The sequence below is a fragment of the Laccaria bicolor genome, genomic scaffold, assembly GCF_000143565.1.
Source record: "Laccaria bicolor S238N-H82 LACBIscaffold_11 genomic scaffold, whole genome shotgun sequence".
Taxonomy (NCBI): Eukaryota; Fungi; Basidiomycota; class Agaricomycetes; order Agaricales; family Hydnangiaceae; genus Laccaria; species Laccaria bicolor.
Window position 1 is genome coordinate 1,046,039 of NW_001889882.1, and position 27,933 is coordinate 1,073,971.

The window sequence follows — 27,933 nt, forward strand, 5'->3', positions numbered from 1 at the left end:
CACCCATACGATGCCCACACCCAGACCCAATCCCCCGCGAGCGCAAGAGCGCCCGCCATGCCCCTAGCGTCGCCACGACGCACTCGACTCTGACCTCCAGTTCTCTGGCCCCTGCACACAACCCTACACATCTCTTATACAATACAGCTACACATCGGACACCCAAATTCACGTAATGGAAAGCCCGCACGACATAATTACATCTAAAAGGGAAGCCATACGCTTCCCGTGCGTCTTAGTACTAGACTACTTGTTGCACGTAAATCTCGAGATAATAAAAAAAAAAAAAAAAAAAAAGGATCACATCAATAGTGGATTGTTGTAAAGGACTGGTATCAGTGAACAAAGAGAAAGTAGTCAATGTCAAAGGAGATCCTGCTTCACTTGGAGGTAATGCTGGGACCACTTTGGGACCACTCCTGGCCTGAGCGCCCTAGGTTGGGAGAAAAATTCATGCGTTGACCTTCTGTTGACAATAAGAAAGAGTTGTGGCTGTGAGGTCGGGGTCTGTTTTTGGACTTTGCTATCATCTCACAGTTGCCTTGAACGTTCTCGACATACTTTGTCTTTCTCTCCTTCGCATTGATACCCAACACTCACAATCACTTCTTCTGTATCCTCGACACATTTACGCTGTTATCCCGACGCCAGCGCTGGAATCGCTTTGATTTCTTTTGCACATCACGTCTCCCCCTCGACCACTCGCCCCCCCTTTCCCTGATACCCTGTAACGCCAAACCTCTTAAACATGGCTTACCCTGATACACCAACCTCTCCCGGAGGTATGTCCGCCCGACGCCTCACCAATAGGAACACAAATCGCTACAGCGTTACCGCCCTGTTTAGCATGGCAGCGGAGCAGGATGTAGAGGTTGAGGACGACTTGGCACGAGGTGCGTACTATTATCCAACCTTTTGCGTTCCCTTATCTTTGAACAACAGCCCAGAAGCGTCTACGGGACCTGAAAGGAAAGATTTCTGCACAGTCCAAGAAGAATTTCGTTCTTGAGCGGGATGTCCGTTATCTTGATTCTCGTATTGCGCTTCTTATTCAGAATAGGATGGCACTTGACGAGGTGAGATTATTGTAAAAGCTACCCTCAGCTTCAAGCTTACGCGTCTTTCAGCAAAGGGAGGTTGAGCGTACTCTGGAGGAAGTAGATCCGACAGAGGGTCATTACCCAGATGATCGCAAAATTCAACAATATTCGAATCTCTTCTTTCTTCTGCAGTCCGAGCCCCGGCACATAGCGGCTCTATGCCGCCTTGTTTCACTTTCCGAAATTGATACACTCCTCCAAACAGTCATGTTCACGCTTTACGGAAACCAATATGAAAGCCGAGAAGAGCATCTCCTTCTCACCATGTTCCAGTCTGTCCTCTCGGCTCAATTCGAAATGGCCACCGAGTTTGGGTCGCTACTTCGCGCTAATACTCCTGTTTCTCGCATGATGACAACCTATACCCGCCGTGGCCCTGGACAAAGTTATCTCAAGAGCGTTCTTGCCGAGCGTATCAACAGCCTGATCGAGCATAAGGATCTCAATCTCGAAATCAACCCTGTTAAGGTAGGATAAGCACTCAATATGACCAAGGGCTAGCTTAGGGACATCTTAAATCAGGTTTATGAACAAATGATCAACCAGATCGAGGAGGAGTCTGGCTCGCTACCACCTAACCTGCCTCGCGGAGTAGCTCCTGAAGTCGCTGCCGAGAATCCCGATGTTCAAGCGATCATTGCCCCACGCCTCACCATGCTAATGGAAATAGCCAATAGCTTCTTGGTGACCATCATTGAAAGCATGGAGAGTGTGCCGTATGGTATTCGGTGGATCTGCAAGCAGATCCGAAGTTTGACGCGGGTAAGGTATCATATACGGTCCCACCTTTACTTGTTCTAACCTCGCTTGTGACCAGCGCAAATACCCAGAAGCTACCGACTATGCAATTTGCTCTCTCATCGGAGGCTTCTTCTTTCTTCGATTCATCAACCCAGCCATTGTGACCCCCCAAGCGTACATGCTTGTGGAGGGAGTTCCGGCGAAGCACCCTCGTCGAACATTGACCCTGGTATGTACCCTCTTGATTTTTTCTCCGTATCGTTTTTGAACAAGATGACAGATTGCGAAAATGCTTCAAAATCTCGCAAACAAGCCTTCCTACGCCAAGGAGGTGTATATGATGACCCTGAATCCCTTCGTTGAAAATAACAAGGCTCGAATTAACCAATTCCTCAACAACCTCTGCGAAGTTGGGGATTTCTATGACACTCTTGAGGTTCGTTCATCAACTCAAATTTCCGACTAAACGTATCAATCTAACTTTTTCAGATGGACCAATACATGGCTCTTTCTAAGAAAGATTTAATGATTCACATCACGATGAACGAACTGTACAACACTCACTCGTTAATTCTCCAACACATTGAAACGCTGGTAAGCTCGCTCATTCTTACGAATCTTCGTTGGTTGCTTACCGCCAGTAGTCACCCAACGATAAACAACACCTACGTATCCTCACCGACGAGCTTGGCTCAGCCCCACCCCAAGTTCCACGGAAGGAGAACCGGACGATTGAGCTCAATCTCTATAGCCGTTGGGAAACTCCGGTTCAAGACATTCAGAGTGCCCTAATGGATTCCGTGTCATCCAGTGACATGTTGTACATGGAAACCAAGTCCATATTCGTTCAACTTATTCGTTCTCTCCCTCACGCCGCTGAAAAGCGACCTTACAATCTAGCGGCCATTGCTGAGCGGGCTGCCACAACGAAGGATGCCGTACTTGTCCGCAAAGGCATCAAAGTCAAGGAAATGCTTCGCGAACTGGAAGAACAGAAGATCGTCGAAGAATCTGATGGCTATAAGCTGATGCAGGAAGAAGTGGCCGCAGAATTAGTCCATCTTGGAAACCTGAGGGAGAAGGTCGTTTTGGAAACCAAATCTTTGGAGGCCGTATACAAGACGATCTGTGACCATAACAATTATATGCGATCACAACTCGAGCAATACAAAGCGTACCTTCAGAACGTCCGCCTTACTGCGGTCAAGGACAAAGGCAGCACTACTGGAGTGGGCGTCGTCACCGTTGGTGGGAAGGAGAAAAAAATGACCAAGGCAGTTGTTTTGGGTCCCTATAGATTTACTCATGCACAACTGGAGAAGGAAGGCATCATTGTGGAGAGCAATGTTCCCGATAATCGGTATGTTCGATTTGCTTGTTACGATCACAGTGATCACGACGGCTTAACTCCACTAGACGGCCAAATATCTATTTCAATATTACATCACCAACGCCGGGGACATTTATCATTGCCCTACACTATAAAGGACGAGAAAAGGCGATTCTGGAAATGGATCTCAAGATTGATGACTTGTTGGAAAAGGTTTTTATTTCATTACCACTTGTTGCCACACTCTGACAGATGGTTGCATTATGTAGCAAAAGGATAACAAACATCTACTGGATTTGGAATACGTTCAGCTGAATGTTCCCAAGGTTCTGGGCTTGTTGAAAAAGGTGTTTGCTAAGCGGTAATTTCTTTGTTGATATAATCTCCTTAATCATCCTCCTTCCCCTCATCCATTCGTACTTGCGCGACCCGACTCTTCACCATGGTCTTATTGTCTTTTTTATTCGTTCTCATGAGCGTTGAGCTATCTTTCTTATGTCGGATGTATCAATATTCCCGAAAATGTTGTTTTCGTTACGTAACAATTCGCGCTGTATCAAGGCGTTGTCTACTACGCCTGTCGCCCCTATACCCTCTCATGTCTCTGAATTTGTTATCACCGTCTGCTACATTCATGGCCACTAAGCGAAAACGCGAGGACGATCCAGAAGTAAATGTTCCCGACGAAATTACTGGCGGCTATCACAACCGATGCATCTGCCAAAGTTGCTCTTCTTGAAATCTCGAAGAAGTACGATCTCAGGTCAACTCTGTTGCAACATATCTTGACTCGTCCGTTCATTTTGATTGGACTCTCGGACTCAGCTATTCGACTTGACCCATTCCTTAGAAGATGGCTTGAGTGTTGACCTCTCTAATGTACAATACGAGGACATTGCCTTTTTTCGTTGGACTCGAGGCTCATCGAAACCTACGCGATATCGCCACATTCGACCTCTATCGCTCGCGTATTCCTACATCACTTTTCAGGTCCATCGTGCAGGATATGGACGTCCTTTTGCATCAGTATGGGCCCCCTTTTGAGCACGCAACGGAAGAGGCGACATCCCAGTTCCTCGCCCCGGTAAGAAGAACCCTCTTCCTGTGAAGAAACTCAGACCGTCGTTCTCAGATCTTTAATCACTTGGTTGCTCTATTTGGTTTTGCCTTTAGGAATTTGCCAGAGTCTATCCGCTCAATTACAGGACGCAAGATCGAATATCGCTTCGAAGCATTTGGTTTTGTTGGGGCTCTTTTTATAGAAGTCAGGCTCGAACTTGGTGGTGCAAAGGAGCGAATGGATGTAATTGCTCAAGTGATAGCGCAATGCAACGGTCAGGCATCCTTTTTATAACAATTTGTGCTGATTTCGACCATAAATCTATGCCATAGCCTGCTTCAGGGACAACACACGACAAGGCCCTCGTATACCTGTATTTGGTATCCTTTGTGACGGGAAGGTGTTTCAATTCTTCTTGTTTGATGGCAGCAGCAAGCCTGTTTCATTCAGTCATGGAACCCTGCCAGGAGATCCTCTAGCTCTTCGGCTCGGGTTTGAACTGGATGACTTTACAGCGGCGGAAAGCTCTGGACCTTTCATTCGTAACCTGCGCCAGATATGTGAGATCACATTTGACCTGCTACTTCAAAGTTATATTTCGAGTTTGGATGCACATCGAAACCGCCCCGTTAGCAAGGGTAAGAAGGAAGCGAGGCAAAGGATGAGAACACATGAATGGGAAGAGGCTCTCTGTTTTGCTGGTGATGCATTAGAAAAGTTTCGAGCTGCAGAAACAATGCGCCGGGACAACCCCAATGAAGCAGACACGACTGCGCAGGATGCAATAGATATTCTCAAACACAGGTATGGGCCCTTCGACGTTAATCCACATCGCATCTATTGGCTTATAATCCAATCTAGCATAGATAAAGTTTCGGACATCCGGGTTGACAAACCAAACCTCATCATGAGTGGTTGGGACGACGAGGAGGTTAAAACGATGTAATCAGACTACGAAAATTTTTGTCCTCAAGCCTGTAAGAATTCAGATCAGAAAAATTGCCAAAAATTTTTACTTGTAGCTTCTTCAGAGAGATATTTCAGCGCTGTCTGAAATAACCCTCCTGCATTAATTTATCCGCATTTTGTCCATGAAATTATTTATTATTTCTGACATCTTGAAATCACTTGCCTGTGTAACTCGCAGTTCCATTGCTTGTTCCCCATTCACATTCAGCATCTCACGCTCTTTCTGCCTTCCGTTATACTGCTTGTGCACCGAATGTCTTGACAGCGATTAGAAAAAAAAGTCAAGAATGAGGCGTTTATACGTTTTGCTCCTGCAACTCGTTGCTTTCTCTAATTTCGTGCGCGCGACAACGGAGGTCTATGCAGGATTGAGGCATAGATTAACACCCCGCTCGAACCCGATCACCATTCCTATTCATGTACAATATTCTCGAGAGATTGGTGACAACGGAACAGTTGGTGCTGGGTGGGCTGAGGTAGCATCGTCTCAAGACCGGCAGTGCGTCTCTCAACTCCAATGCTTGAGCCATTTAATCATTCACGCTCAGGTCCTATTTTGCTATCATTAAAGCGGGGGCTATCAGTTTCAAGGTCGCTCTTGATACTGCGTCTTCGGACCTGTGGCTTGTCTCATCTGCATGCAATACTGATACATGCAGACCGGTCCCTCGGTATCCGCTATCGTACCAAAGCCCCACGTTCCTTCAAGTGAACAATAATATGACTAGCTTCAACGCTAGCTATGCGGACGGTACATGTAAGTGGGCTCTAATGATGTCAGTTGGTTCTTTGACTTAGTGGCAACAGTTGCGTCTGGTTTCCTTGCGAGGGAGAGCATCGAGTTAGCAAACCTTACTGTTCCTAATCAACCTTTTGGTGCGTTCTTTCTTACGCCATAAGAGTTTCGTCTGCTAAAAGTCCGATAGGTATGGTCACTAATTCGAATGTTTCATTGACCGATAAAGCAAGTGGTATCATGGGCCTTGGTTTTCCACGTTTGTCCTCCATTTCTAACTCGACTATCAACTGTATGCTCTCAAATTATCTCTAAAACTATCACCACTCACGCTGCCTGCTTCAGCTACGTCATTTTTTGCCAATTTGTCTCAGCAAGGCCTCCTAGAATACCCTCTATTTGCTTTCAGCTTGACGCGGAATCTTAGCGGTTCGCTATCGATAGGAATGTTCTGAAAATTTCATGTGGGGTTGAGTTGGCTGAACATGTTGTAGGCGCAGTTGACGCATCGGTGGTAGTCAATGCAAGTCAAATCGGTTGGAATAAAGTGGCACCCTTTCCGCCATTTGGTTCCGAGAACAACATTTCCAGTTATTTTCAATGGGCAATCCCATTATCTGGCTTCTCTGTAAGAATATTTTAACTATAGCAGTAGAAAACTCATAATTTCAATTAGGTCAATGGCACTCAAGTCGCCCCTCAACCTACATACCCAGAAATACGTGAAAGCTCACTGGCTCTATTCGATATGTGAGTGAGCACCTAGCCCGCGTTTTTAAGGCTCTGAACTTTACCAGTGGAACGTCGGGGATCTATGGGCCTTATCAAGATGTATGGCGATTGAAACAGCTTGATTCTCAACTTTGATCATAACTTTCAGGTCACCCGCCTGTATTCGCTTATAAACGGTGCACGTCTAGTGGATTCTAGTCAGTATTGTGATTCTTTCCTTTTGACTTGTGTCATTGAATGGCTTTGTTGTAGGTGGCCAGTGGGCGATCCCATGTAATACTCTTGCCCCGATTTCTTTTTCATTTGGGTGAGCGCTGCCATTTCAAGTACGCTGCTTTTCGCTTGAAATTCATTCATAGATCACGGAATTATACCTTACAACCTTCCGATTATATGATCGGACCAACGACTGGCAACCCAGACCTTTGCCTTTCATGGCCGAGGGCTCTCCCTCCCAGCTCGGATGGAATCGACTGGCAAATGGGTTAGGACGTGTTCACTCAGATATAGAAATGTCTACTCACTACTCTTTTCAGGATCGCCTTTTCTGCGAACCGTGTACTCGATATTTAGGTGATTGTTTTCGTTTGCTTTTTTTACTCGAGGGCATATCTGAAGGGGTCTAGTTTTGGCATAAATAACCAAGAGCCTCCCCTCATTGGTCTATACCCGCTGCAGCAACCCTCTAATTCCACAAATACCACGCAGTCATCGAATATCATTTCATCCATCTTCTCCGCCAACTCTGCTACCGTAACTACGACGCTACCGAATGTCCTTCTTGCCACACCAACATACTCTACCCCACCCTACGCGCTCAATTCATCCTTAAGCGCACCCATTGGGGTCATTGTGTCCTCTGGTCTCGCGACCAGCACCTATAGCGCGCTATTTGGCCAACAAACCTCCCTTCTCAACACCTCGGCGTTGCCAACTATCTCACCAACACCAACTGTATTTACTTATGTTCTGACGGATGCTGTGGGACTAGTGACGACTTCGGTCTCCACTCGTGTGGCTGCAATTACTCTCGGGCTCCCACCTGGTTGGAGTGCAGCATCGTCACTTCAAAGTTCTTTTTCTATGACCATACTTGGGACACTTGTCGCGTTTTTATGGACGTTGCACACTATTTTATGAATGATTTGTGTTGGCTTGGACTGACATCAGCTATAGCACCAGTCGAATGTAATCTAGATTTGATTCGTTTTTTTTTTTCGACAACGCCAAATTGAGTGGAAAGCAGCGAGGATCCTCTATGTGGCGACGTAGTTTCGCTGCAAAGAATTCTCTTGACAAGTCACAAAATGTTTTCAAGTAAATCTCCTGGTCATCTCTATATTCCGATGATAAGTCTATAACACATATGCCTCATCACCTACTATCAACCATCATGCGGATTTCAATATAAGAGCAGATGGAGTTGATAGTAATTGAGCCATCAAGCAAGGGTTGGGTGAGGCTTGAGGACCAGTACAGCTCGCCACAATTCTCATCTATTTCATGTTATTCAACGCCACCAAGTCATCTACAGAGAGGAGAAGCGCAAGAGCCCATGGATTCGACACTGGAGAAATGACGGCGAATTCGATACGCCCTTCAACAAGTCCAGATGGTTGGATGGGCTGGCGGTTGTCCAAACCTCGGCTCTCCAGCGAAGAAATGAACGGTGAAAATGAAGGCTACCGGTCTTCCTTAGCAGCGGTCGACTCTTCCCATTGTGTCCACCATGACGGCGTCGCTTCTTGTCGCTTTGATGCGAGACTTTCGATCTGTTTTTCCAATGTTTTATCGGCATCTCGTACAAGCTTCGGCGCTTCTGTTAATGAAAGCTGGATCATCTTGGCGTTCCGGGATCTGGCAATCGCCTAGGCGAGAAAACTCGGTCAATGCGTCGACGGAGTGATCGTAGGAGTACCAACTTCGCGTATTCGATTAACCATCATCAATTCTGAACTTAGCTCCAGCCACCCTACCACAGGAGCCCTTTCCTCTTTAGTTAACTCTCGAATGCGTAGATCGTCGTCCGTGACAACGCCGAGCTTTTCCTCCGTCAAAGTTGCAAGCTGCGTTAGGTTCCCTGGGGAGAAAAGAGTTTTCTCAAACCAATTCTCTAGGGCTTTCGCGATATCTCGTGGTGGAGAGAGTGAGACTGAAGGTACGTTAACACATTCGCTGATTGGACCGAACGTTTGAACGATTCCATGTGTACGAGGAGTACCCATGAAACCGCCTAGGTCAGTGATGCTCTCTTGATATTGACCTTCAGCCGAATCACGGTCGATTTGTTCAGCCATAACATTTCCCTGCGAAATTCGGTCAACAAAGACATCGGCAAGGGCAATTCTTTGGACACACCATGCTTCCGTATGCTTCCGTGAATAGGGTATGTGTGTGTGTGACCCCATCCGCCTGGTACTCGTATTGAGCCAGGTACAAAGGAATAAGAACAGGATAAGCGGCAGCCTATATACGACTCGATGTAGCCGATTTTTACAGCTGAGAGCTGACTTACTTACCATGTTGAACTTTACGGAAGAGGGAGAAAAGCGAATGTCCTCGTTCACCGTTGATGCACTGTATGAAAGAGATTTTGCGGCATCTAAAACGGTAAAGGGCGACACGTTGAAGGGTATGCAGGTAACCTCAGTTCCATTCTGGTGCAGCAGTTCTTCAGTGAAAGGAACGGGGTCCAAGATTCGGAGGATGTGTGGCCACAACGACACCGCCGACAACACTGGGAAGTCAGAGCCTGAACACGGTCAGCCAGAATTGAGGAGCCAGTGTAGCTCTTGAAAGTACCTGGGAGGTATCTATAGAGCCGCAGTCAGCCCTATTTGATTCCGAAAACTCGTCCGTCACATACGTGTTTTCGAACTGCACAACCCCAGTTCGCTAAGAGCATACAAAGTTCAGCGCAATTAGCTTCTCTTACAAACACACGCCAACCTCATTACTTTGGTGGTTGACCGTGGCTTTCAATTCCGCGTCGACGATCCAAGCTGGGAAATATACTGGAGTGATACGCTTTGGTAAAATTGGCTCGAATCCGAGCGACGGAAGAAATCGAGCAATAGCTGAGTTGAAGAACTTTGATTTGCACAATACTGCCGCGTAGGGAGCCAGATACCGGATGGCGTCGTCGGAGTCGTACGCAAAAGGAAAGGCTTGTGGTGAAGATCAAATAGGTATCGGAAGGTATGGCGATGTGCAGCTTACCGCGAAGTATGCGAAATGGATATGGAGCCGCGGTTGAAAAAGATTTTTTGAAAAGAGGTCGAGCTCCACGCAATACCCGACGACAGAGCATGGTCGTGATGAGCTCGGGTCAGTACTGGTAGCAGCTAGCTCCTAGTCCTGTAGCTATAGTCTTGTGCTCACAGGTGCACGTGTCGATCACAATTTACGACACGTCTATCTTATTCCGCTCATCCACTTGTTCTTCACCGTCCCCAGACTGTCTTTATTCTTCCATGGTTTACGTGCCTTTCTTCGTTCTCCTCTCTTTCTCTCTGTTCATTGCGGCTGCAGCTGCAGATCTCTACAAAATCCTAGACAGTGAGGGTCCACTTCTTATAAGTGTGCGCTCATTGAACTCCGTTGTCCAGTCCACAAATCTTCCTCTGAAAAGGACATTCGAGCAGCTTACAAACGACTGAGCAAGAAATTCCATCCCGACAAAAACAAGGAACCTGACGCCGAAAGTAGATTTGTAGAAATCGCGCGCGGTGAGTAGTTAGTTGTCGTTCTGGTTATGATGGTGAACTCGATCTTCTTTAGCATATGAGGTCCTGTCTGATACTACGGTGCAATGTGTTCTGGTTTTATGCTTGAACAACACTGACCTGCTGACTCCAAGAAACGACAAATATACGATAGACATGGCGAGGTGAGTTTGCTCCTTGACACCGCTTGCTGCCTCATCCGTAATTCAATTGGTCCTGAATTCTTTTGTTATAGGAAGGGTTGAAAGCTCACGAAGGAGGCCAACACCAGCAAAATCCATTCGACGTGTTCCAAAGCTTCTTTGGTGGGCGTATGTCGAACGCCTTGTTGCTTGGAATTCACATTCTTAATATGTTCCCCAGATCAACAACAACAAGCCCGTCGAGGCCCGTCTTCCCTGACGGAGTTCGAGGTTCAGCTTGAAGATATGTCAGTCAATCTCCATGTCACCAGGAAACATCCTAACGTTGACCTCCAGATACAAAGGCGCGAGCATAGACGTACATTTACAAATCCTTTCCATTTCCCGATATGTTCTTACGTCGTCACATCTAGTTTATGATCAAAAAGCGTATTCTCTGCGACCATTGTAGAGGTTCGGGCGCTGCGTCCGACAGCGATATCCACACGTGCTCTTCGTGCGGTGGCAATGGCGTCAAGATCGTCAAACAACAGGTACTTGCTTCAAACCTGCACCACTGGCTTGCTGACCTACTCGTGGGTAGATATTCCCTGGTATGTTCGCACAAAGTCAAGTAACATGTAACGATTGTGGCGGTCGTGGAACCGTCATCAAGAGGAAATGTCCTCACTGCAACGGCAGTAAAGTTGTCGACCATACGGCGCATTATACATTAGACATCACTCCCGGTATGCCAGAAGGGCATGAAGTTGTGTTTGAAGGCGAGGCGGATGAGAGCCCTGATTGGGAAGCTGGAAATGTTGTTCTGCGCGTGAGAAGCAAGAAGGACAAAGGCGGATGGCGCAGAAAGGAGAGCAGTCTCTATTGGAAGGAGACAATTGGCATTCATGAGGTATATCAACATCTTTTTTCAGACTTTCAAACCTGACAGCGCACTTTATCTTGTCCAGGCCTTGTTAGGATTTGAGCGAAACCTTACCCTCCTTGATGGACAGACTTTACCACTCGTGAGAAAGGGCGTGACTCAACCAGGTGCGCGCTATGACTTTCTTACGTGACTAGCGTGTCATCTAACTATCTTGTAGGTTTTGTGCAGACGATTAAAGGAAAAGGGATGCCAAATTTTGGGCAGTCCTCGACGGGAGATCTTTTCGTGGAGTACAACGTTATATTACCAGTGGAGATATCATCACATACCCGGCAAAGTGAGTCCCTTGGCTCTATCTCATTTCTAAAATGACCGTTGATTTCGAAATGAACAGAACTTGCAGAGGCTTTCCAGGTCTCACCATCCACTCATGATGAGCTATGATGCGCTCTAGAGTAGCTTTATATTTATGTAAGGCAACACAATCATTATTTTGTTGCTAGATTCTAGGAACACTGTCCAACCACTTAGGAAGGAATGTTCGTCACTCTTGATATCTTCAGATTGCGTCTTTCCAGGAAACAGATGCTCTTTCTCAGCTGGCGTCGATCTCGTTCATGACATCATCATGACCGTCACAAATTCGAAGAATGTGACATAGGATCTTCAGTAAACACTCTCCTGCCCTCGTTCCACAATGCAAATGAGCCTCTTAGGTCTCCCTCTTCCGAATTACGGAGAAGCCCTCTTGTTGCTGTTAGGCATGATCGTGTTAGTTATGGCCCTTACAACACGCACGTTGTTTCTCGGATTTCGACGTCCCCGAACAATGCAAACGAGCCTCCCAGATCTCCCCTTTCGAGATTACGCAGACGCAGCCCTCGACGAATCTGGTATCTATAGCACTGCTCAATGTGGTCGACGGCGCCATCCTAGGACAGATCTTAAGGCTCTCACACCATGGACCTCCTTCCCCAATGACATTCACAATGCCATCTTAGCAATCCCTCACGCACGCACCCCCTTTCACATTGATGGTCCGACATCGGACGCTTTTGTTGACAGTGAATTGACGATCCATCATCATGCATTGGACACATTACTTCGACCGGCTGCAAATGTGTTGATGAGGTTGGGGGTGAATGGACGTTTCGCCCAGCCAGGTGGCGGGAATAGTGCAATTGTTGGAGATCCAGATTTCTCGTGGATCACGTCTTCTGCATCACAGCCGCACCCGAAACTTACTGTACGTGTATCAATCCCTATCTGTGTACTTGTTAAACCCTGCTGGTGTAGGTTGAGTACAAACCTTGGTGGGCTGTGGACCTGCTGAATCTTGTCACTGCCTTTGATAAAAAGCTTGATGATGCCCTCAGCAAACAATCCTTGCATGCTCTCCATCAGACCTATGGGTATATGACCTTCAACAATAACAGGTTTGGAATCCTTACCAATTGGAGGCATGCCTTGTTCCTGCGTCGTGCTGAAACACAAAAAGGCAAGACTCTCCAGTACTATCTTGTTGAACTAGACAGAGCTGGCCAACCTATCTCAATGCTGAAAGCATTAGTTGGCATGGTGTTGCTTGCAGAGGACGACTGGTTCTGTTCGCCCCCTACCCTAGCCTCTGACCCTCCAGGACAAACCTTTGGAAAATCAGGGACTGCTTGGAATGACAGGAAGGTTGGTGCTAAAAAATACCATATGCAACCTGTCAATGGTGCATACCAGTGTTTTGCTATTGACTTTCGCTTGTGTCATTTTGACATCAGCTCCGCTCGCCACAGTGGAGAAAATGGTTGTGTAGTAACTGCACAACTTTTACCACCATCTGTTGGGCAACATGTCCTCCATGCTGTCTGCAAAGTTGTTGATGCCTTCCACAATCCTGATGCTGCAACTTCACTATATGATGAAGCCGGTGCCTACGCTGCTCTGCAAGATCTCCAAGGCAAAGTGATACCCAGACTGTATGGCTTCTATGAAGTTTGGGGAATTCTGCAGTTTCTCGCCCTAGAACCTGTTGGTAATGCCATCTCTGAAAATGAACAAATCAACCCGACACTTGGCACAAATATGAAGGCGGCTCTCAAATGCATTCACGACGCTGGCTATATCCACGGCGATATCGCGCGTCGTAACTTTTGTATAACCGGTAACGGCAAGGTCTTCTTGGTGGACTTGGAGACATGTCGACCTTTTGGGAACCCATCTGAGCCAGATGATGAGATGGATGAGGTAGACAGATTGTAGAATTTTTTCAAGGTAGAGATATCGACCCGGCGGGCTGATGTATAAAGCAGTTCAATGTGTTGCGCCGCCAATCGTAGCCTCAAGCCCGAAGCGACGTTGAACGAGATAGATGTGTTGCTCAACCAGGCCCTGCACGTTATTTAAGGGTTTGCGAAAGTACTTGAGGATAATTGAAGTTGTTTTATTCTGACCTGCAGACAAAATAGGTATCAAGGCATGGCCGCCTTCTACATCACCACGTGACTAGCAGAATTCCATAACCGAGTACGCCCTCTCCCCCTCCCTGTGCCATCCCACGGTAACTCAGAATTAGAACGTGTGGAACCAGCCATCACTAGGTCCGTAACGTGTTCAATTACCCCGCCCCACTGACTCAATCACCTCATACTCAACAGAGTGAACCCCCTTGGCGACTGGTTCATGTCGAAATAGTGCCTTGTTTTTCATTTCGCATACCTCGCGTGAGCATTAAGAGGAGGTTCTCAATACGAGCTTGACGATCCTAAGGGCTGCCGTTTTAGCCCCGAAAACAGGAGAGGAAATGGAAATGACCTGAAGTTCTTTCATCTCTTCCTTCAAACGCTGAACAGGCAAGCTGCGCACATCATCGAGAAGTGTTTCGATCCGTTTGAGACTGGCTTCACCAACGGCTGGGCCATCAACAGGACTGCGCTGACTAAAGAGCCTTGCTAACGGACTCCTGAAGCTGGTCGTTATTGCATCTGGAGATGCGAAAACGTCATTTGGAGAGAGTGTACTGATAACCCGTCGCCTGGGAGAAGCCTGAGGAATGTCATCCGGAGAGAGTGTACTGATAAATTGTTGCCTGGGGGACGCTTGAGGGCTAGAACCGACCCGAGAGCCATTCAAGCTAGGTGGTCGTTTTCGGCGTTCGGGCCCCGGCGATGTTCCGCTGGCGCGTATATCCTCCCTGGAATCGAAGGAGCGCAAGGCAGGAGCGTCGTCGTCGGATTCGTCAAAGATGTCAAAGTCTTCAGCTACCTCAACTTCGAAGATGGCATCATATAGGTCATTGGAGGCAGAACCCACAAGGGCTTCAACCAAAGGTATGTTCCTGATGTGACGAGGCAGGCTGTTGTAAAAAGAGTAGGCAGCATCCTTTCCTGACGATCTGAATCTTCGGCAGCTACACAAGTGTCGTTCGTATAACCCAATTACTATGAGTTGAGGGAGGCTTGTCAACTTGATGAGGAAAACGTTGGTAGAATGGAGAGCGCGAGGCGATAGAAACCAGCTAGCTGGTTTCAAAATAATCAAGGCGACAAGGTTAAAAGGCGGTTGGTATGAGAAGAGGGCATCAGACTTGACGCTGAGACAAGAGTCAAAGAAGGAATTGTTCGCCAATGAGCCTGAGCTTACCCTTCAATTGTCGATATGGTAAACTGGTAAAGATGCTATGATAACGAGTGAGCAAACTTTGTTTGGTAGACATCTTTGCACAAACCTCCTGTGTGGCATTCTTGTGTTGTAAAAAGCCTGGTGAGCAGGTAGGCAGTGACAAGCATCGTTATAGCATACCGAGTCGATCCTTGCAACAGTATTTGATAATATACAGATAAGGACTAAAGATTAGAGAGGGTTAGCCCGATCAGGCAGTAAAATGTGGACATACGCACTGGTCAAAAGCAGGGTGTTGGATAGCGCAGCAAAAATGGTCATGAGAATTGGGCCTAGAATTGGGTGAAAACTAGTGGCTTGATCAAAACTAAGAGAGGTATTCCCAAACCAGATCTGGACCATCAGCCAGGCTATTGAACTGATAGACCAAGAGGTCTGCTGGGATCTGTTATCTATGGCTTTAGGAGCGTTAGGGAGAAGAAGTTTGTAGCGAAGTACACTTACCAAGAGTCCATAAAGCAAACAGGAGGCCAGAAAAGCAGATGGCTGCTATGCCAATGAAGAACACAAATTGCGCTATCATGGCACGGAGAGACCTGTGTTCTTAGTTAGGTTTGAGTTTGATCACGGAAGGAAGAAGGGTGCACTCACAGCACAACTACATTGTCTGATACAGCGAAGAAGGCCAGCCTGTTCATGGGTCGACATCAAACGAAATGAATGATGAAAATTCTCTGGTACCTCGGGAATAGGATACAAGCAGCGCACGACAAGATGTCGAAAGCCATACTGGATGTTGACACTAGGAATTCAATTCAATAAAAGAATAGTACAAAGAGGGGTGGAGATCACAATCGTTGAAACTGAGGCCCTTGATTCTCAATCCAAGGTACGCAAGGAAAATAACAACAAGCGAGAAATCAAAAGCGTTCCAGGTCTATAACCACATGAAAGCTAGTTCGGTGGAATAGATATTCGCTCACGTTCGCAATATAGACTAAGTACGGCAAAGGATGAGATATGGATTACCAGGTGACGGGTGAAAGACTTACTGATCCAGCCATGTTCCGTCGCCGCGGTATATTCTTCCAAAGCAAATGCACTGCCAAAGATGATAAATGCTACCTCCCAATTTGTCAATTTCGTCTTATCCTGGGCTAGAGAATGCTCAAGAGCCCGAAATAATGAATGAGTAAAAGATAAACTGACTCGAGAGGCATAGTACAAAAGTAAGAAGTAGAAGGGCAAAATTGAGGAATTCGAAGTAATTGCCATATTTCGGAACCCTGAGTCTGATTATCTTGTTAACAAAGAGACAAGGGATACACGCGTGAATAGCCAAACCTATAGTGGTCAAGAAACGGGGCTGCTTGAGGGTCATAAATTTCAATTGCACGGGGTTTATAATTATCCGCCAGAATAGATCGATGCGCTGTGTGCGAGAAGACGACGGTGCCGTTATAAATATCGTTCACCACCTTTTGGGTCACGGGAGAAGATAAGAAAGCTTTGGCATCTGTTGAAATCGCCATCTGTGTGTACAGGGGTTGCCTTTCCGTTTTCGAAACAATGACAAGGAACGAACCTCTAGGGCGCTCTGTGAGGATTCGACGTCGCGAGCTCCTAAATTCTGCTCTACTTCAACGACGACCTCACGGGTCGCGCCAGCTAAAGGGCTCCAGCTGGTTGTCAGCACGGCAACCAGCTGGAAATAATTTGTCGCGAAGGGACCAAGAAGCTTGTAGGCCAGAATTTCACATAAATTCGCACGGGAGAGCATGACGCCGGCAAAAGCAAGGTTGGAATCTGATTCTGATAGGAAATATGACCGCACAACGAGACATGCGTATACGACGGCCATGTTTTTGAGTCGAGCATACTTATTCACGATTGGCCTGACAATTGTGAAGTTGATGTCCGCTGCGGTCAGCTGGCTAGGATGGTTGTCAGATGCATATATATATAAATGACATCTGAAAAAGCACTAACTCCCAACTGAGAGCACTGTCTGAATGTGAGGGGGATTAGAAAACATGGAACTGAATAGGCTGGGCACACCAATTGTGTTCTGTAAAAGGAAATGTGAATTTCTGGTAGAAAGACCGTCACGAGGCTTGCACATACGATAACATCCTTCTTGAGAGCTGGGATGAGGGGAAAGACCTTGACGGAAGCGAGATTTTCGAGCGTAGGTGCCAGTAAAGCGGACGACGGTTGCTCAGGATCCATAAGATGGGTGGATGGAGTGAAGAGCGGGCTTGGAGCGGGCGCTTAACTGCGTCAACAAAGGACTAGCCAAGCTTGGAATAGAGTGATTTTTAGGATATTATTGGGGACAGCTAAGTAGTGGAGTTGTGATCTTTTTGTCTTTTTACTTCGATGAAGCAGCTTGACGATGTAACTCGGACTCACCGTCGCCTGGTTATTGTCTTTGGTCCGAAAACAGAAGCTGGGTGGGCAAAGCGCCGAATCAAAGTGCCTGCCAGTGCCTTGTATTCTGTGCTTATAATCTCAACCCGGCCCCTTTCTTTTACTCTTCAACTGTGATATGGGATGCTGCTTCTCTGAACCCATTGACTTCGACAGCGAGGTCACCCTCTACCACTTCGACCTCCACCGCGCCGTCGGCAAGGGTGCCTTTGGCAAGGTACGGGTGGTCGAGCATAAACGATCAAAGAAACTCTATGCTCTCAAGTATATCGACAAAGCCCGTTGCATCAGACAGAAGGCCGTCGCGAATATTATCCAAGAACGTAGGCTCCTCGAAGAGGTTCGTTTCCTGGTGGCTTCCCGTTCCTTTCACTTAAGCCCCTTTGATAGATTGACCACCCATTTGTTGTCAACATGCGATACGCCTTCCAGGATGACGAAAACTGTTTCTTTGTTTTAGATTTGATGCTCGGTGGTGACTTGCGATGTATGTCCAGAGGCCCTCCCCCCGTTCTCCAGTCCTAACCTTTGTTCAGTCCACTTGGAACGCAGGGGCTTCATCAGAGAGGAAGTGGTTAGATTTTGGATGGCAGAGCTGTCTTGTGCTTTGGAGTACCTTCACCAACAACGTATAATTCATCGGTATGCACAACCTTTCATCCCCTTGATGTCGTTCTCTAACCTTTCTTTAGTGATTTGAAGCCGGATAACATTCTCCTCGATTCAGCTGGACACGCCCATATAACAGACTTCAACGTCGCCATACACTACTCTGAACGACGCTTGCACTCGAGCGTCGCGGGTAGCATGGCATATATGGCGCCTCAAGTTATCAACAAAAAGGGCTATTCATGGCAAATTGACTGGTGGAGTTTAGGCATCACCGCATATGAGCTTCTATATCATAAACGCCCCTTTGATGGTCGGAACGCGGAGAAGATGAGGGATTCTATTCTCAAAGAACCCCTCAAATTTCCCGATGATGCCACGGGCCCTCGATGTAGTGATGAAGCGATCTTGGCATTGAAAGGGGTAAGTTCCCAATTTTTTCTCCCTCTCCTCTCGTGGCTTAATGTAGCTTAGTTCATTAATCGTGATCCTACCACTCGTTTGGGCTGCCAACCAGACGGGCAAGGATTCGAAGACATCCGTCAACATCCTTGGTTCAGCTGCATTGAGTGGGACAACCTCGAGAGCAAGACCTGTCAACCACCGTTCGTTCCTGACGTACGCCACTTTGCCTTCGCATCATTGTTTTCACGGACTGACGCCGCATTGTAGATGAAGGCAGCTAACTTTGACGTATCTCACGAGCTCGACGAATTTCTGATGGTCGAGAAGCCTCTCACACATACGAAACGTAAGGCGAATCCAGACCTGGAGAAAATGAAACCTGAACTACGGCAGCTTGAGGAACAGTGTGTATATGACCTTGTTCCAAAATGAGATTGCTTACCTACTTCTCCAGGTTCACCGTGTATGACTTTGGCAGCTCGAAACGCATGTCGTACTACCCCCACAATCAACCCGTGGTCGCACTTGGAACGCAATCCGACAACACCGATCGCACACTGGCGCCATCGGCGAGTGCCACCATTATCCCGACGGCTACGGTTGTAGAACGGTCCTTGGCAGGCTCCCCGATGCTAGGAAGCGATGAGCGGCACACTCTGCCGTCAATAATACCAGTCTCCAGGAACCAACATGTCGCATTATGATTTCTGTGCGTTTCTGTCTTGACATGTACTCTCGTATGCTAACATAACGGAATGATAGGTTTACCCACACTACCGCCTATAATTATTACATGCCTAATGTCAGACACCAAGCTTTGGCATAATCTCGGAGGAACTGTTTGCATATCACTCTCACGCCTATGTTTTTTTCGACGATTTCTCTTTTTTGATTCTTCATATCTCCATTCTGTATTGGGAAACATCTCATACCTGCATGCCTTCTATTCGCACACTTCGCTGGTTCGACGCTTTCTGTAAACGACACTGTACTCTTAGCCAAACTACTGTACAACACATCAGTTCAACTGCTTATCTGAGAAACCTTTATTTAACCTGCTTCAGGTGCGGGAAACCCGAGGTGACTCATCTCACACTCTGATCTTCAACTATGTCAAACCCGAGCCCTCAATCGGACGCGTCTGACTCTGAGCCTGATGCAGGTTTCGTAATTCGCCTAGGAAAGATCCAAACCATTGGCCAACTCTACCAGAGCAAGGTCTTGCAGGCAGCTGCGGCGGACGATGTCCATTATAAGCCGAATTCTACCCTGCTCGGTCGCGTCTGTCTTTAGTGAGATCAATCGGCAGACGTCTGTGGGATGGTGAACCTAACGAGACTCTCGCTCTAGTCAAGGGAATATCACACGACTTGGACTGGATTCTATCGTCAATGCTGCAAATAAGAGCCTTCTAGGTCAGCAACACTTCAAAACGATTCACGATTAATTAAAATGAGCTTCATTCAACCTACTCAGGTGGAGGAGGAGGTATGTACGCCATCGTACTTGTTAGCTTTTGACTCAAAAGTTCCAATCGCAGTGGATGGCGCTATCCATACCGCGGCGGGACCAAAGCTGGTCGATGAATGTACGACGATCTACTTGACTCATCGATGAGTTCTCATTATAGTGGCGTAGGTCGTGGGCTGAATGGATGTCTGACTGGGCAATCCAAAATCACCAGAGGATACGACCTCCCTGCGTTCGTCGCTCCCATCTGTTCCCATCTGCATAGTTTGTGACTGGTTTAACAGTGCCCATGTGATCCACACAGTTGGACCTATCTATTCCTCTGAAAACGAGGAAGATAGTGCTGAGCTGTTGGCGTCTTGTTACAGAACAAGCTTGCAGCTGGCAGTTGACCACTCATTGCGACACATTGTTGGTGTTCGACGGTGTGCATCATCTTCCCGGCGTTGATTCCTTTTTGTGGCAGGCTTTCCCATCGATCTCAACGGGAATATATGGCTATCCCATCGAAGCTGCGACTCGCGTCGCGCTGGACGAGGTTAGGAAGTTCTGCGAATCGGAGGTCGGCGACAAGGTGAGTTTATGATACATTACACGTCTGGACGCTAACTAAAGCCTCCGTCAGCTGGATAGAATTATATTTGTGGTCTGGAGCAACAAAGACAAGGGCGTGTACGAGTGGGTGATTTTCTTTTGCATTCCGTCGCTTCTTTGACTGGTAACTGTAGGAAACTAATTCCAGAGTACTTTCCTGCCGAGTAGTTCAGGTCACGTGTATTATAGAAAAGTTGTAACATGAATGATGCTTTTTGCTTACCTCGATAATGGAGGTCGGATTTCAGAGATTGCCAATAGAGGTAAATCCAAGTTGCCAGTTTATCAGACGCTAACTCAGTCCGTGAAAGCTTCTCTATGAATTGCAGTTATGGGCGCTGTCGCCATCTCTTCCGCGGGTGTCTCGACGTTTATTTCACGTCTTCAAGTCGGCTTCACCGCACTTTCACGCGCAATACATATTATCGCGTGTCTGTTCCCCTGATCTCTCGGTTATTTATACGAGAGCTCTTCGATATCCTTTGTGCTCAGAGGGTGTCCTCAAATCGATCCAAGAACTCTTGGAGGGACACGAACATTCATGTACTTCTTCCTGCGAACTCCCTAGAAGGCTTTTTCGGACACTCATCCCTCGAAAGGACATATCCGAATGGAAGAGGGACGATCCTCCTCTTCCACTCCTTCGCTACCTCTACGACACCCCCGGAATTCCACCTCCAGACATCAATTCTCATTCCGGTTACGCTCTGACAAGAGCAGTGCATGCCCGATGTATCCCCGTCGTCCGATTTCTCTTAGACTTAGGTGCATCACCGGCGTACAAGAAAAATCTCGCCGTAATAGTGGCGATAAGGCAAAAGGACCTCACTTTGGTAAAGATGCTGGTCGAGAGAGAGGATAAAGCCTCTCTGAACAAAGGAACGGCGAAGAAGCGGAAACTCGAAGATCGTGTTCTTCTCGACTCCAGGATGTTGAAGATTGCTCTTGAACGCGATGCTATGGACATCGTGGAGTACATGACACAAGAAAAGGGCTTAATCCCAGATATACAGACACTGAAGACGATGATGATGTGATGCTTATTATCGTGGGGGGTTGTAGGATACGAGGCCTTATTTGCCTCCAAATATCATCTCCCTTGTATTCAGACGCATGAAGGTCAAGGAGATGTAATCAAACGACGTTGGTGCAGGTACAAGACATGATGCATGATGGATGGCAGAAAATCGTCAATACAGCTATAGTAAGACAACAGGAAAGGTGATGATAAAGAAAACCGTTGAAAATGCTCGTACACTCGTCGGGGCAAGTAATGCCTGGTAGATTTTAGATATCGTCGATGTCAACTTCTCCTTCGTCTCCAAACTCGAATGTACATTCTCCGTCTTCCTCGCCAAAGGTATCTGTCTCGTTAATTTTGGCGTTTTCGGGTAGCTCTCCATACGCTTTCACTGCGGGGCCGGGAGGGTCAAGGCTATGCTCATGACTCAGAATGAGATGGGGGGGGGACGTACGATTACGGGCCTCGTCAGCTGTATACTTCACGATAACATCCGCCTTGTCATCTTGGAAATCCCGCAGAGAGAGCAGCACAATGTCGCCCTGATTAATCCAGACCTTTTGATGGGCAGAAAATAAGTGTGAGGTGACTTCGGAGACTGAGATTGCAAGAAACGAACCTTTTTCCTCATCTTTCCTCGAATGTGAGCTAACCGCTTCTCCCCGTCGAAACATTGAGCCTCAAGCCGTCCGTTTCCGAGCATCTTGGTTACTTGAGCGTACTCTTGGCCATCCTCCCTGAAGACCAGTTCACGCTTGTCATCGTCGTTCTCATTCTTTCCACGTCTCCTGTTTTTACCACCCTGAAGAAGTTTCAGTCAAAGAGAAGCAGACTGTCTTGAACGATGCTCAGACCTTTCCCTTATTCTATTCAGAGTAGGACAAAAAGCTGTTAGCAAGCTGCTTGACAGACAGAAACCTGAGCGCACCTTCGGCATCCTTAGTTTAGATGTAGGTTTCCGCTGTGTCGCTGTTCAAAAACGGCGACGGGATAGCGCAAGTTGTAGTGCAGGAACTTGGCGGGAACAAGTCAAGAGATTGTCAAGATGAGTTATCAAAGAGCCGATGTTTGTCCTTGTTGTGTAAATGACATAACAGCTAACCGACACTCATATCATCCACACCTCGCGTCGACGCCTCCGCAGGACTCTTGCCCACTTTGTCTTTTCCGTTCAACCGCCCATATTTCACCTTCAACTTCTTTATAGCTTGTTGCACGTCGCCGTCCATAACTTGCGGGGTGAGAGCCATCGCTGAAGACGATTCGAGCGCTGTGTTCAGCAGCTCGAGAATATGGGGATTAATAGGGTCAATGCTGAGTGCCTGGAAGACTTTATTAACATCACATGACTAGATAAAATGATGCTTGCCTCGTGATACTTGACGATCGCTCGGTCAAGATTTCCCATGAGATGGTGAACCATCCCCAAAAATCCTAATGCAATAGAATGTCTAGGATCTAGTTCAAGCACCTTTTGGTATGTTATTCGAGCTTCATCAAACCGTCTGGAAAGGTATGTAGTTAGATCATGTCGCACTAGGCACTGAAGATCATACGTTAGTTTTCGGAAACACGTTCCAAGGTTGATATACGTCGTAGCCCATGATTTTTGTGAGCTTTGCGTGACTTGCGCAAGATCAAGAGCCTCTTGGAAAAGAGTTGCTGCCTTGGCATAACTACTCATTTTATTAACCCTCTTGAGGAGATATCAATGAATGTGCTTACTCTCCGTGATTATACGCCATGACACCCCTCTCGTTATAGAGCAGAGGATCGCCATCACACATGGAATTGGCGGCATTCAGTGCCTCATCCGCTAGGGCATAATTTGAAAGCATAATGTGCTCCATCCCAACGAACATCAATGGGAGATGTGAACTGAAAAGAGACATCAGGGGATTTGGAATGCACAACTTCTGGTACTTACCCAGTAAACATCCTCGCACATGTAGAGTATGCCGTTACAGCATGGTCGTGCTCACTCTCCAGTGCAAAAGTATGTCCAAATGCAATCCAAGCAGGACCAAATCGAGGGTCCATTAGCGAGGTTTTGCTACGCGAAAGTATGTTCATTACAGAGCAACACATTTTCACAAGCGTGAAAAATACCTGAAGTACTGGCGCGCTTGTGTCCATTTCCCACCGCTCAAGTACCAGACGCCCACTGCATACCAGCTGATTGGGTTCTCTGGTTCGCGGTCGACCATTTCGTGCGCCAGAATGAAGAGTTTTGAATGCAAATGGGCGAGATGATACATACACGCGATGTGCAGAGGCATCGTCTGGTTATGAATGGCGACAAGACCCAGAATTCTAAAAAAAAAATCAAGATCTATAAAAAGCGAGAATGTTACGAGATGGTCCCTACCTAGAAGTTATGGTAAAGCAATCAGCCCACCGGAAGTTTGCATACAATGCATCAGCGAAACTGAATAAAACATCGGGGTTGTCTCCAAGACCGTATTCCTCAACAAGGCGTTGCCGCGTCAAAGCATGCTCGGTTGTATGTTTATACTTGCGTAGGCGTGCCGTGTAGATGAGCTGAACGAATTGGGCGTCTTGCGGAGTTTGTGAGGTATATGCCAAGCCTTGCACAAATTCCCATTCTTATGTCAAGAGTAAGGTAACGGATGCTGAGAAAGATTATTCAGGCGCACCTTCATCTGGGGTCATCATCTCTCCGCCGACGAGTTGATCAAATGCATCATAGCATTTGACGTCAAGCGCAAGGGCCTCCATGAAACATTGCTTGGCTTGGTCACCGCGGTTCAGCTTAAGCATAAGAATGCCTCTCAGGTGGCACATGGAGGCTTCGACCTTGGGATACGTTCGTTTAAATCCTCAAGGTCAAACCAACGAGCATACCTTGATGCCGCCATCAACATTGGGGACTGCGGGGCCACTTCGACCTGAGAATTACTGAGGGTGGTTCAGGAGTGCAAAGCGCGTGATACGCACCAGAATCGCGGAACGGGTTTGCTTCTCCGAGCATTTCTGTCGCTTCACCCCAGTTTCCCTGCCTTACCTATATGATAGTGTAGCAGCCAATAATAATTGTAGAACACAAGATCTTACCAAGCATTGCGCCGCAAGGTATCTACAGGCGACACTCATGTCCACAAGCCGTGACACTCGGTCTTGCATTTCCTCAGGGACCTCGATCATGCCTCCTGGCCCCATCGGAAGACGGGGTATAGTCATAGGTGGTTGTGTAAGGTCGTGTTCACGACCTTTCCCTTTTGCAGACGCGAGCATTGACAGGTGCCCATTGGTGGTGGGTGGCGGAGGCGTAGATGGTCTTTTGGGCGGCGTCGTAGGAAACGGGCGCGTAAGGAGGCGTTCAGCGCGTGAATACTGGTGCGTCATAAAGTAGGTTTGTGCAAGCCAAAAGGCATCGTTCGGATCGTCTGAGTTTCGACATATACCTCAGATGCGTTTTGATTATTGTGGACGCGACGTACTTGTCCAGCTAAGAACCTTGTCTCCCCAAAACGCTGCCGTCTCGTAGAGATGTTGCATTAGTGCATCGTGGCGCCATAATCTCATGCGATCAACGATGCCCCATTCATACTCGCTCTCGTCATCTGCATCGTCCTCCGAGTCCTGGAATACATCCGTGGTATCGTTTGCTAGTGGGTGAGGGTGACGACTAGTACTTGATTTTGCTCGTCTGTGACGACGAGGAGAGGAACGCAAAGGCGAGGCTGGGAGTACAGATCGGTTTGGGTCCAAAGCAACAGAGATTGGGTTTGAAACGGTGCTCGAGTTGGCATCGATGTAGGAGTCAACAAGGTGTTGTGGACCGAAGGAAAAGCTAGAGCCAATAGAGCCACGATGGCGAGAACCAGAGGGCGAGGGAAGGTGAGGAATAGGTGGAATCACGAATTGGCTCGCTGGTGGAGGTGTCGAGGTCATGGTGGTTGGACGCGTCTCTTTATCTCACACAGTGCTAGTCAACAAATCTATTTTCGTACGTTGCAAAGTGGCTAGGATATCCATACGCATAACCGCAACATTTACCCCTCCAGTGTGGGTTCGGTGCCCAGAATCGAGGAGGAAGTCGCTCTTTCTTAACCACTTTGGATCTCCTCCTTTTATTGCGCACCAATTCTGGCTTAATTTCAACCACGGGGCAATCCATAGACCTTGCCGGTTCTGTTGTTGTTGGAGGTGGTGCAGCCCCTATAACGTACGGATAGTGCTCAACAGGAACCGGTGGCCTGGACTTCCTTGGTTGTTGAACACTTTGTATGATGGCCATCGGAGGTGGATGTTCTGGCAGATGTGCTTTTACGCAACACTTTTTTAATTTTGAACGGTACCGTAACTGTGAACGGTCAGTAAAATATGGGTCTCCAGCATTGAGGTTGACTTACTGCCTTCGGCTGTTGAGACTCCAACATGAGCCATTGGAAGTCAACTGAAGCTGATTCGGCTTGCTGCTTCCGCAACTGAGCTTGGATTTCATTGTCCTCACAATCAGGTTCAACGGTTCTGAGGGACGCGTCAAATTAATTTTATAGAAATAAATGCAGCACCGCGAACATCGGTGGAGGGGGCGGTGGCGGCTCCAAGGAAAGCTGAATGGGGGGCAAGGTTCTCGACACTAGCCGAAACACTAGACACACAGCGATCAGCAAGCCCACAAATTTACAACGTGTAATGGCGCACAGGTCGGTTTATCTGGTATTGGATCAGAAACCTCGTTGATCTTGACCTTGCATCGTTTCTTGCGTTTCGGCTCTGCCTCCTGTGTTGGCTCAGGTAAAGCACGCTTCAAAAGATGGTTGAGATGTTCAACCACTTCCAAGTCCACTTCCTGACTCAAAGAATGCCCCAGCCCATCGTCAATCGCAATTTCCGCCCGAGAAACGCGTTTTGCGTTTTCTGGCAAGAGATGGGGGTTTGAGAACCGTGGTATCATTTAGAGAGGGTGTTGATCCCTATTTGGCAAGGCAATCTCGTTTTTTTATTTCAGTTACGTTCACAACCTCAGGGCGAAGGATGGCTCCCACAGCAAAGGTCGCAAAGCCTACGAAGAAGGATAGTAAACCCAAGCAGAAACCTCTCATAACTTCTAAGGAGCAAGACTCCGTACCTTCCTCATCTAAACCTGCAAAATCGCTAAAGAGGAAGAAGAGTGAAAATCTGGTTGAAGATAATGATGTAGTTGCGTTGAAAGCTGGCAAAAAGACGAAGAAACTTAAGGCGCCTACTCCGGAACCCGAGCCGTCTGCGGAGGAGGAGGAACAGGATGTTGCAGCTGAAGATTCTGGAGAAGACGATACTCATCTGCACGGCTTTTCGACGGACGACGACAACTCTTCAGACGAAGAAGACATAGCGGAGGACGAACCCTCCGCATTTGACGTTGCTAAGCTACCTACCATCGCGAAAGACGACGCTACTGTCAAACGCAAGCTAGAGAAAGCTAAAAAAAATCCGGTACGCATCACAAATATTCAGAATACAACGTCGCATCTAGAAATCTTATCACGCAGGCGGGGGATCGAGGCGTTCTCTTTTTGGGCCGTCTGCCTCATGGTTTTTACGAGGAACAAATGAAGGCGTATTTCTCTCAATTCGGGAATGTGACGCGACTTCGCGTCTCGCGAAACAAAAAAGTGCGTCAACCTTTCTCACTCATCCACAGGTCTTCATAGTGACATGATCCCGCTTGCATAGACAGGAAGGTCGAAACATTACGGTTTCCTCGAATTCGATTCCTCCTCCGTCGCCCAAATCGTCGCTGACACGATGGATAACTATCTTATAATGGGGCACATTCTCCGGTGTAAAGTAGTACCAAAAGACGAAGTTCACCCTGAGCTCTGGGTAGGCGCGAATCGGAAATGGAGAGGGGTACCAACAGAACAAGTGGCTCGAGGAGCTCACAACAAGGTAAAATCAAGTGTACAATCACGCTTGGTGCCATTTCTGACTGAATTTTCTAACTACCAGCCACGCACGGAGGAGGAACAACGTAGGGCTGCGAGGCGACTTCTGAAGCGACAAAAGGAGCGGAAACGCAAGTTGGCAGAGGCAGGTATCAAATATAATTTGGAGGCCGTCGGCTATGTGAGTATGCTTGCGTTTTCCACCGTTGGTTGTTGTTGACGTCGACCTAGAAAAAAGTTGAGAATATAAAGGCCTAAAACTAAAGACACAGATCATGCTGCTTTGCTTTTTTATACCGCTTCGTTGAGAAGTTTCTTCTCCGTTCCTGGTAAATGTTTGTACGATGCTAATTTGACCATCTGCTGGAAATCCCTTCACATAACATTCGCATCAAGCGTGTGTGTTTCTACTGCCACCTTTGGCTACCTTTCGCCATCCACCGCAAGGACAACCGCACATGTGTAACGAGGTTTAACGCCCTCGATAGACG

General features: G+C 47.4%; 13 protein-coding genes across 13 annotated transcripts; 9 read left to right on the plus strand and 4 right to left on the minus strand.

Moving 5' to 3' along the window:
• Positions 1-175: 175 nt before the first annotated feature.
• On the plus strand, positions 176-325 carry LACBIDRAFT_297277 (uncharacterized protein; the record flags this gene model as incomplete). The annotated part of the gene is made up of 1 exon (XM_001880709.1): positions 176-325. One exon carries the CDS (start codon positions 176-178, stop codon positions 323-325), a length of 150 nt encoding a protein of 49 aa, XP_001880744.1.
• Positions 326-748: 423 nt separating this feature from the next.
• LACBIDRAFT_235125 (uncharacterized protein) lies at positions 749-3,536 on the plus strand (the record flags this gene model as incomplete). Its single annotated transcript, XM_001880710.1, has 10 exons — positions 749-893; positions 943-1,076; positions 1,128-1,568; positions 1,623-1,862; positions 1,918-2,070; positions 2,122-2,277; positions 2,331-2,435; positions 2,486-3,201; positions 3,258-3,384; positions 3,441-3,536. 10 exons carry the CDS (start codon positions 749-751, stop codon positions 3,534-3,536), a joined length of 2,313 nt encoding a protein of 770 aa, XP_001880745.1.
• A 1,951-nt stretch (positions 3,537-5,487) lies between these two features.
• LbPR_A6 (aspartic peptidase A1) lies at positions 5,488-7,808 on the plus strand (the record flags this gene model as incomplete). Its single annotated transcript, XM_001880711.1, has 13 exons — positions 5,488-5,699; positions 5,749-5,957; positions 6,008-6,076; positions 6,127-6,228; positions 6,282-6,365; positions 6,431-6,564; positions 6,613-6,686; positions 6,734-6,767; positions 6,817-6,865; positions 6,921-6,975; positions 7,028-7,152; positions 7,205-7,241; positions 7,295-7,808. The coding sequence occupies 13 exons, from the start codon at positions 5,488-5,490 to the stop codon at positions 7,806-7,808; spliced, it is 1,698 nt and encodes a 565-aa protein (XP_001880746.1).
• A 542-nt stretch (positions 7,809-8,350) lies between these two features.
• On the minus strand, positions 8,351-9,978 carry LACBIDRAFT_297280 (uncharacterized protein; the record flags this gene model as incomplete). The annotated part of the gene is made up of 8 exons (XM_001880931.1): positions 8,351-8,536; positions 8,591-8,974; positions 9,027-9,134; positions 9,188-9,420; positions 9,471-9,481; positions 9,535-9,563; positions 9,618-9,835; positions 9,888-9,978. 8 exons carry the CDS (start codon positions 9,976-9,978, stop codon positions 8,351-8,353), a joined length of 1,260 nt encoding a protein of 419 aa, XP_001880966.1.
• Positions 9,979-10,141: 163 nt separating this feature from the next.
• Positions 10,142-11,965, plus strand: LACBIDRAFT_179223 (uncharacterized protein; the record flags this gene model as incomplete). Its single annotated transcript, XM_001880712.1, has 12 exons — positions 10,142-10,226; positions 10,277-10,396; positions 10,449-10,474; positions 10,528-10,558; positions 10,630-10,704; positions 10,757-10,823; positions 10,873-10,894; positions 10,950-11,069; positions 11,120-11,428; positions 11,487-11,568; positions 11,622-11,741; positions 11,799-11,965. The coding sequence occupies 12 exons, from the start codon at positions 10,142-10,144 to the stop codon at positions 11,846-11,848; spliced, it is 1,107 nt and encodes a 368-aa protein (XP_001880747.1). The 3' UTR covers positions 11,849-11,965.
• Positions 11,966-12,233: 268 nt separating this feature from the next.
• On the plus strand, positions 12,234-13,657 carry LACBIDRAFT_297282 (uncharacterized protein; the record flags this gene model as incomplete). Its single annotated transcript, XM_001880713.1, has 2 exons — positions 12,234-12,650; positions 12,701-13,657. The coding sequence occupies 2 exons, from the start codon at positions 12,234-12,236 to the stop codon at positions 13,655-13,657; spliced, it is 1,374 nt and encodes a 457-aa protein (XP_001880748.1).
• Positions 13,658-14,075: 418 nt separating this feature from the next.
• Positions 14,076-17,245, minus strand: LACBIDRAFT_297283 (receptor-activated Ca2+-permeable cation channel; the record flags this gene model as incomplete). The annotated part of the gene is made up of 18 exons (XM_001880932.1): positions 14,076-14,159; positions 14,210-14,987; positions 15,038-15,072; positions 15,123-15,137; positions 15,197-15,240; positions 15,295-15,468; positions 15,521-15,612; positions 15,668-15,706; positions 15,758-15,818; positions 15,869-15,953; positions 16,000-16,013; positions 16,069-16,173; positions 16,226-16,308; positions 16,361-16,548; positions 16,602-16,950; positions 17,006-17,024; positions 17,075-17,084; positions 17,141-17,245. The coding sequence occupies 18 exons, from the start codon at positions 17,243-17,245 to the stop codon at positions 14,076-14,078; spliced, it is 2,280 nt and encodes a 759-aa protein (XP_001880967.1).
• A 319-nt stretch (positions 17,246-17,564) lies between these two features.
• On the plus strand, positions 17,565-18,892 carry LACBIDRAFT_235046 (uncharacterized protein; the record flags this gene model as incomplete). The annotated part of the gene is made up of 6 exons (XM_001880714.1): positions 17,565-17,786; positions 17,837-17,933; positions 17,983-18,088; positions 18,139-18,478; positions 18,530-18,673; positions 18,728-18,892. The coding sequence occupies 6 exons, from the start codon at positions 17,565-17,567 to the stop codon at positions 18,890-18,892; spliced, it is 1,074 nt and encodes a 357-aa protein (XP_001880749.1).
• Positions 18,893-19,570: 678 nt separating this feature from the next.
• On the plus strand, positions 19,571-20,750 carry LACBIDRAFT_190479 (uncharacterized protein; the record flags this gene model as incomplete). Its single annotated transcript, XM_001880715.1, has 9 exons — positions 19,571-19,752; positions 19,811-19,875; positions 19,937-19,948; positions 20,001-20,048; positions 20,099-20,162; positions 20,215-20,341; positions 20,397-20,504; positions 20,556-20,608; positions 20,659-20,750. 9 exons carry the CDS (start codon positions 19,571-19,573, stop codon positions 20,690-20,692), a joined length of 693 nt encoding a protein of 230 aa, XP_001880750.1. The 3' UTR covers positions 20,693-20,750.
• A 4-nt stretch (positions 20,751-20,754) lies between these two features.
• On the plus strand, positions 20,755-21,561 carry LACBIDRAFT_249631 (uncharacterized protein; the record flags this gene model as incomplete). The annotated part of the gene is made up of 2 exons (XM_001880716.1): positions 20,755-20,787; positions 20,836-21,561. 2 exons carry the CDS (start codon positions 20,755-20,757, stop codon positions 21,559-21,561), a joined length of 759 nt encoding a protein of 252 aa, XP_001880751.1.
• Positions 21,562-21,583: 22 nt separating this feature from the next.
• On the minus strand, positions 21,584-22,559 carry LACBIDRAFT_297287 (uncharacterized protein). The gene is made up of 4 exons (XM_001880933.1): positions 22,474-22,559; positions 22,165-22,347; positions 22,000-22,102; positions 21,584-21,936 (listed from the first exon to the last, which is right to left on the minus strand). The coding sequence occupies exons 1-4, from the start codon at positions 22,480-22,482 to the stop codon at positions 21,812-21,814; spliced, it is 420 nt and encodes a 139-aa protein (XP_001880968.1). The 5' UTR covers positions 22,483-22,559; the 3' UTR covers positions 21,584-21,811.
• Positions 22,560-25,494: 2,935 nt separating this feature from the next.
• Positions 25,495-26,469, minus strand: LACBIDRAFT_297289 (uncharacterized protein; the record flags this gene model as incomplete). Its single annotated transcript, XM_001880934.1, has 4 exons — positions 25,495-25,872; positions 25,922-26,039; positions 26,091-26,163; positions 26,217-26,469. 4 exons carry the CDS (start codon positions 26,467-26,469, stop codon positions 25,495-25,497), a joined length of 822 nt encoding a protein of 273 aa, XP_001880969.1.
• An 80-nt stretch (positions 26,470-26,549) lies between these two features.
• LACBIDRAFT_297290 (uncharacterized protein) lies at positions 26,550-27,700 on the plus strand (the record flags this gene model as incomplete). Its single annotated transcript, XM_001880717.1, has 5 exons — positions 26,550-26,990; positions 27,047-27,169; positions 27,231-27,446; positions 27,507-27,623; positions 27,674-27,700. 5 exons carry the CDS (start codon positions 26,550-26,552, stop codon positions 27,698-27,700), a joined length of 924 nt encoding a protein of 307 aa, XP_001880752.1.
• Positions 27,701-27,933: the final 233 nt, after the last annotated feature.

Bases quoted from the DNA above. Each gene is read 5' to 3' on its own strand.
- LACBIDRAFT_297287 (XM_001880933.1), bottom strand. The intron at 22,103-22,164 runs GTTCGTTTCTTG...GCCCATCAAAAG, and splicing joins GAGGAAAGATGAGGAAAAAG to GTCTGGATTAATCAGGGCGA. The intron at 21,937-21,999 runs GTACGTCCCCCC...CCGGCCCCGCAG, and splicing joins AGCTGACGAGGCCCGTAATC to TGAAAGCGTATGGAGAGCTA.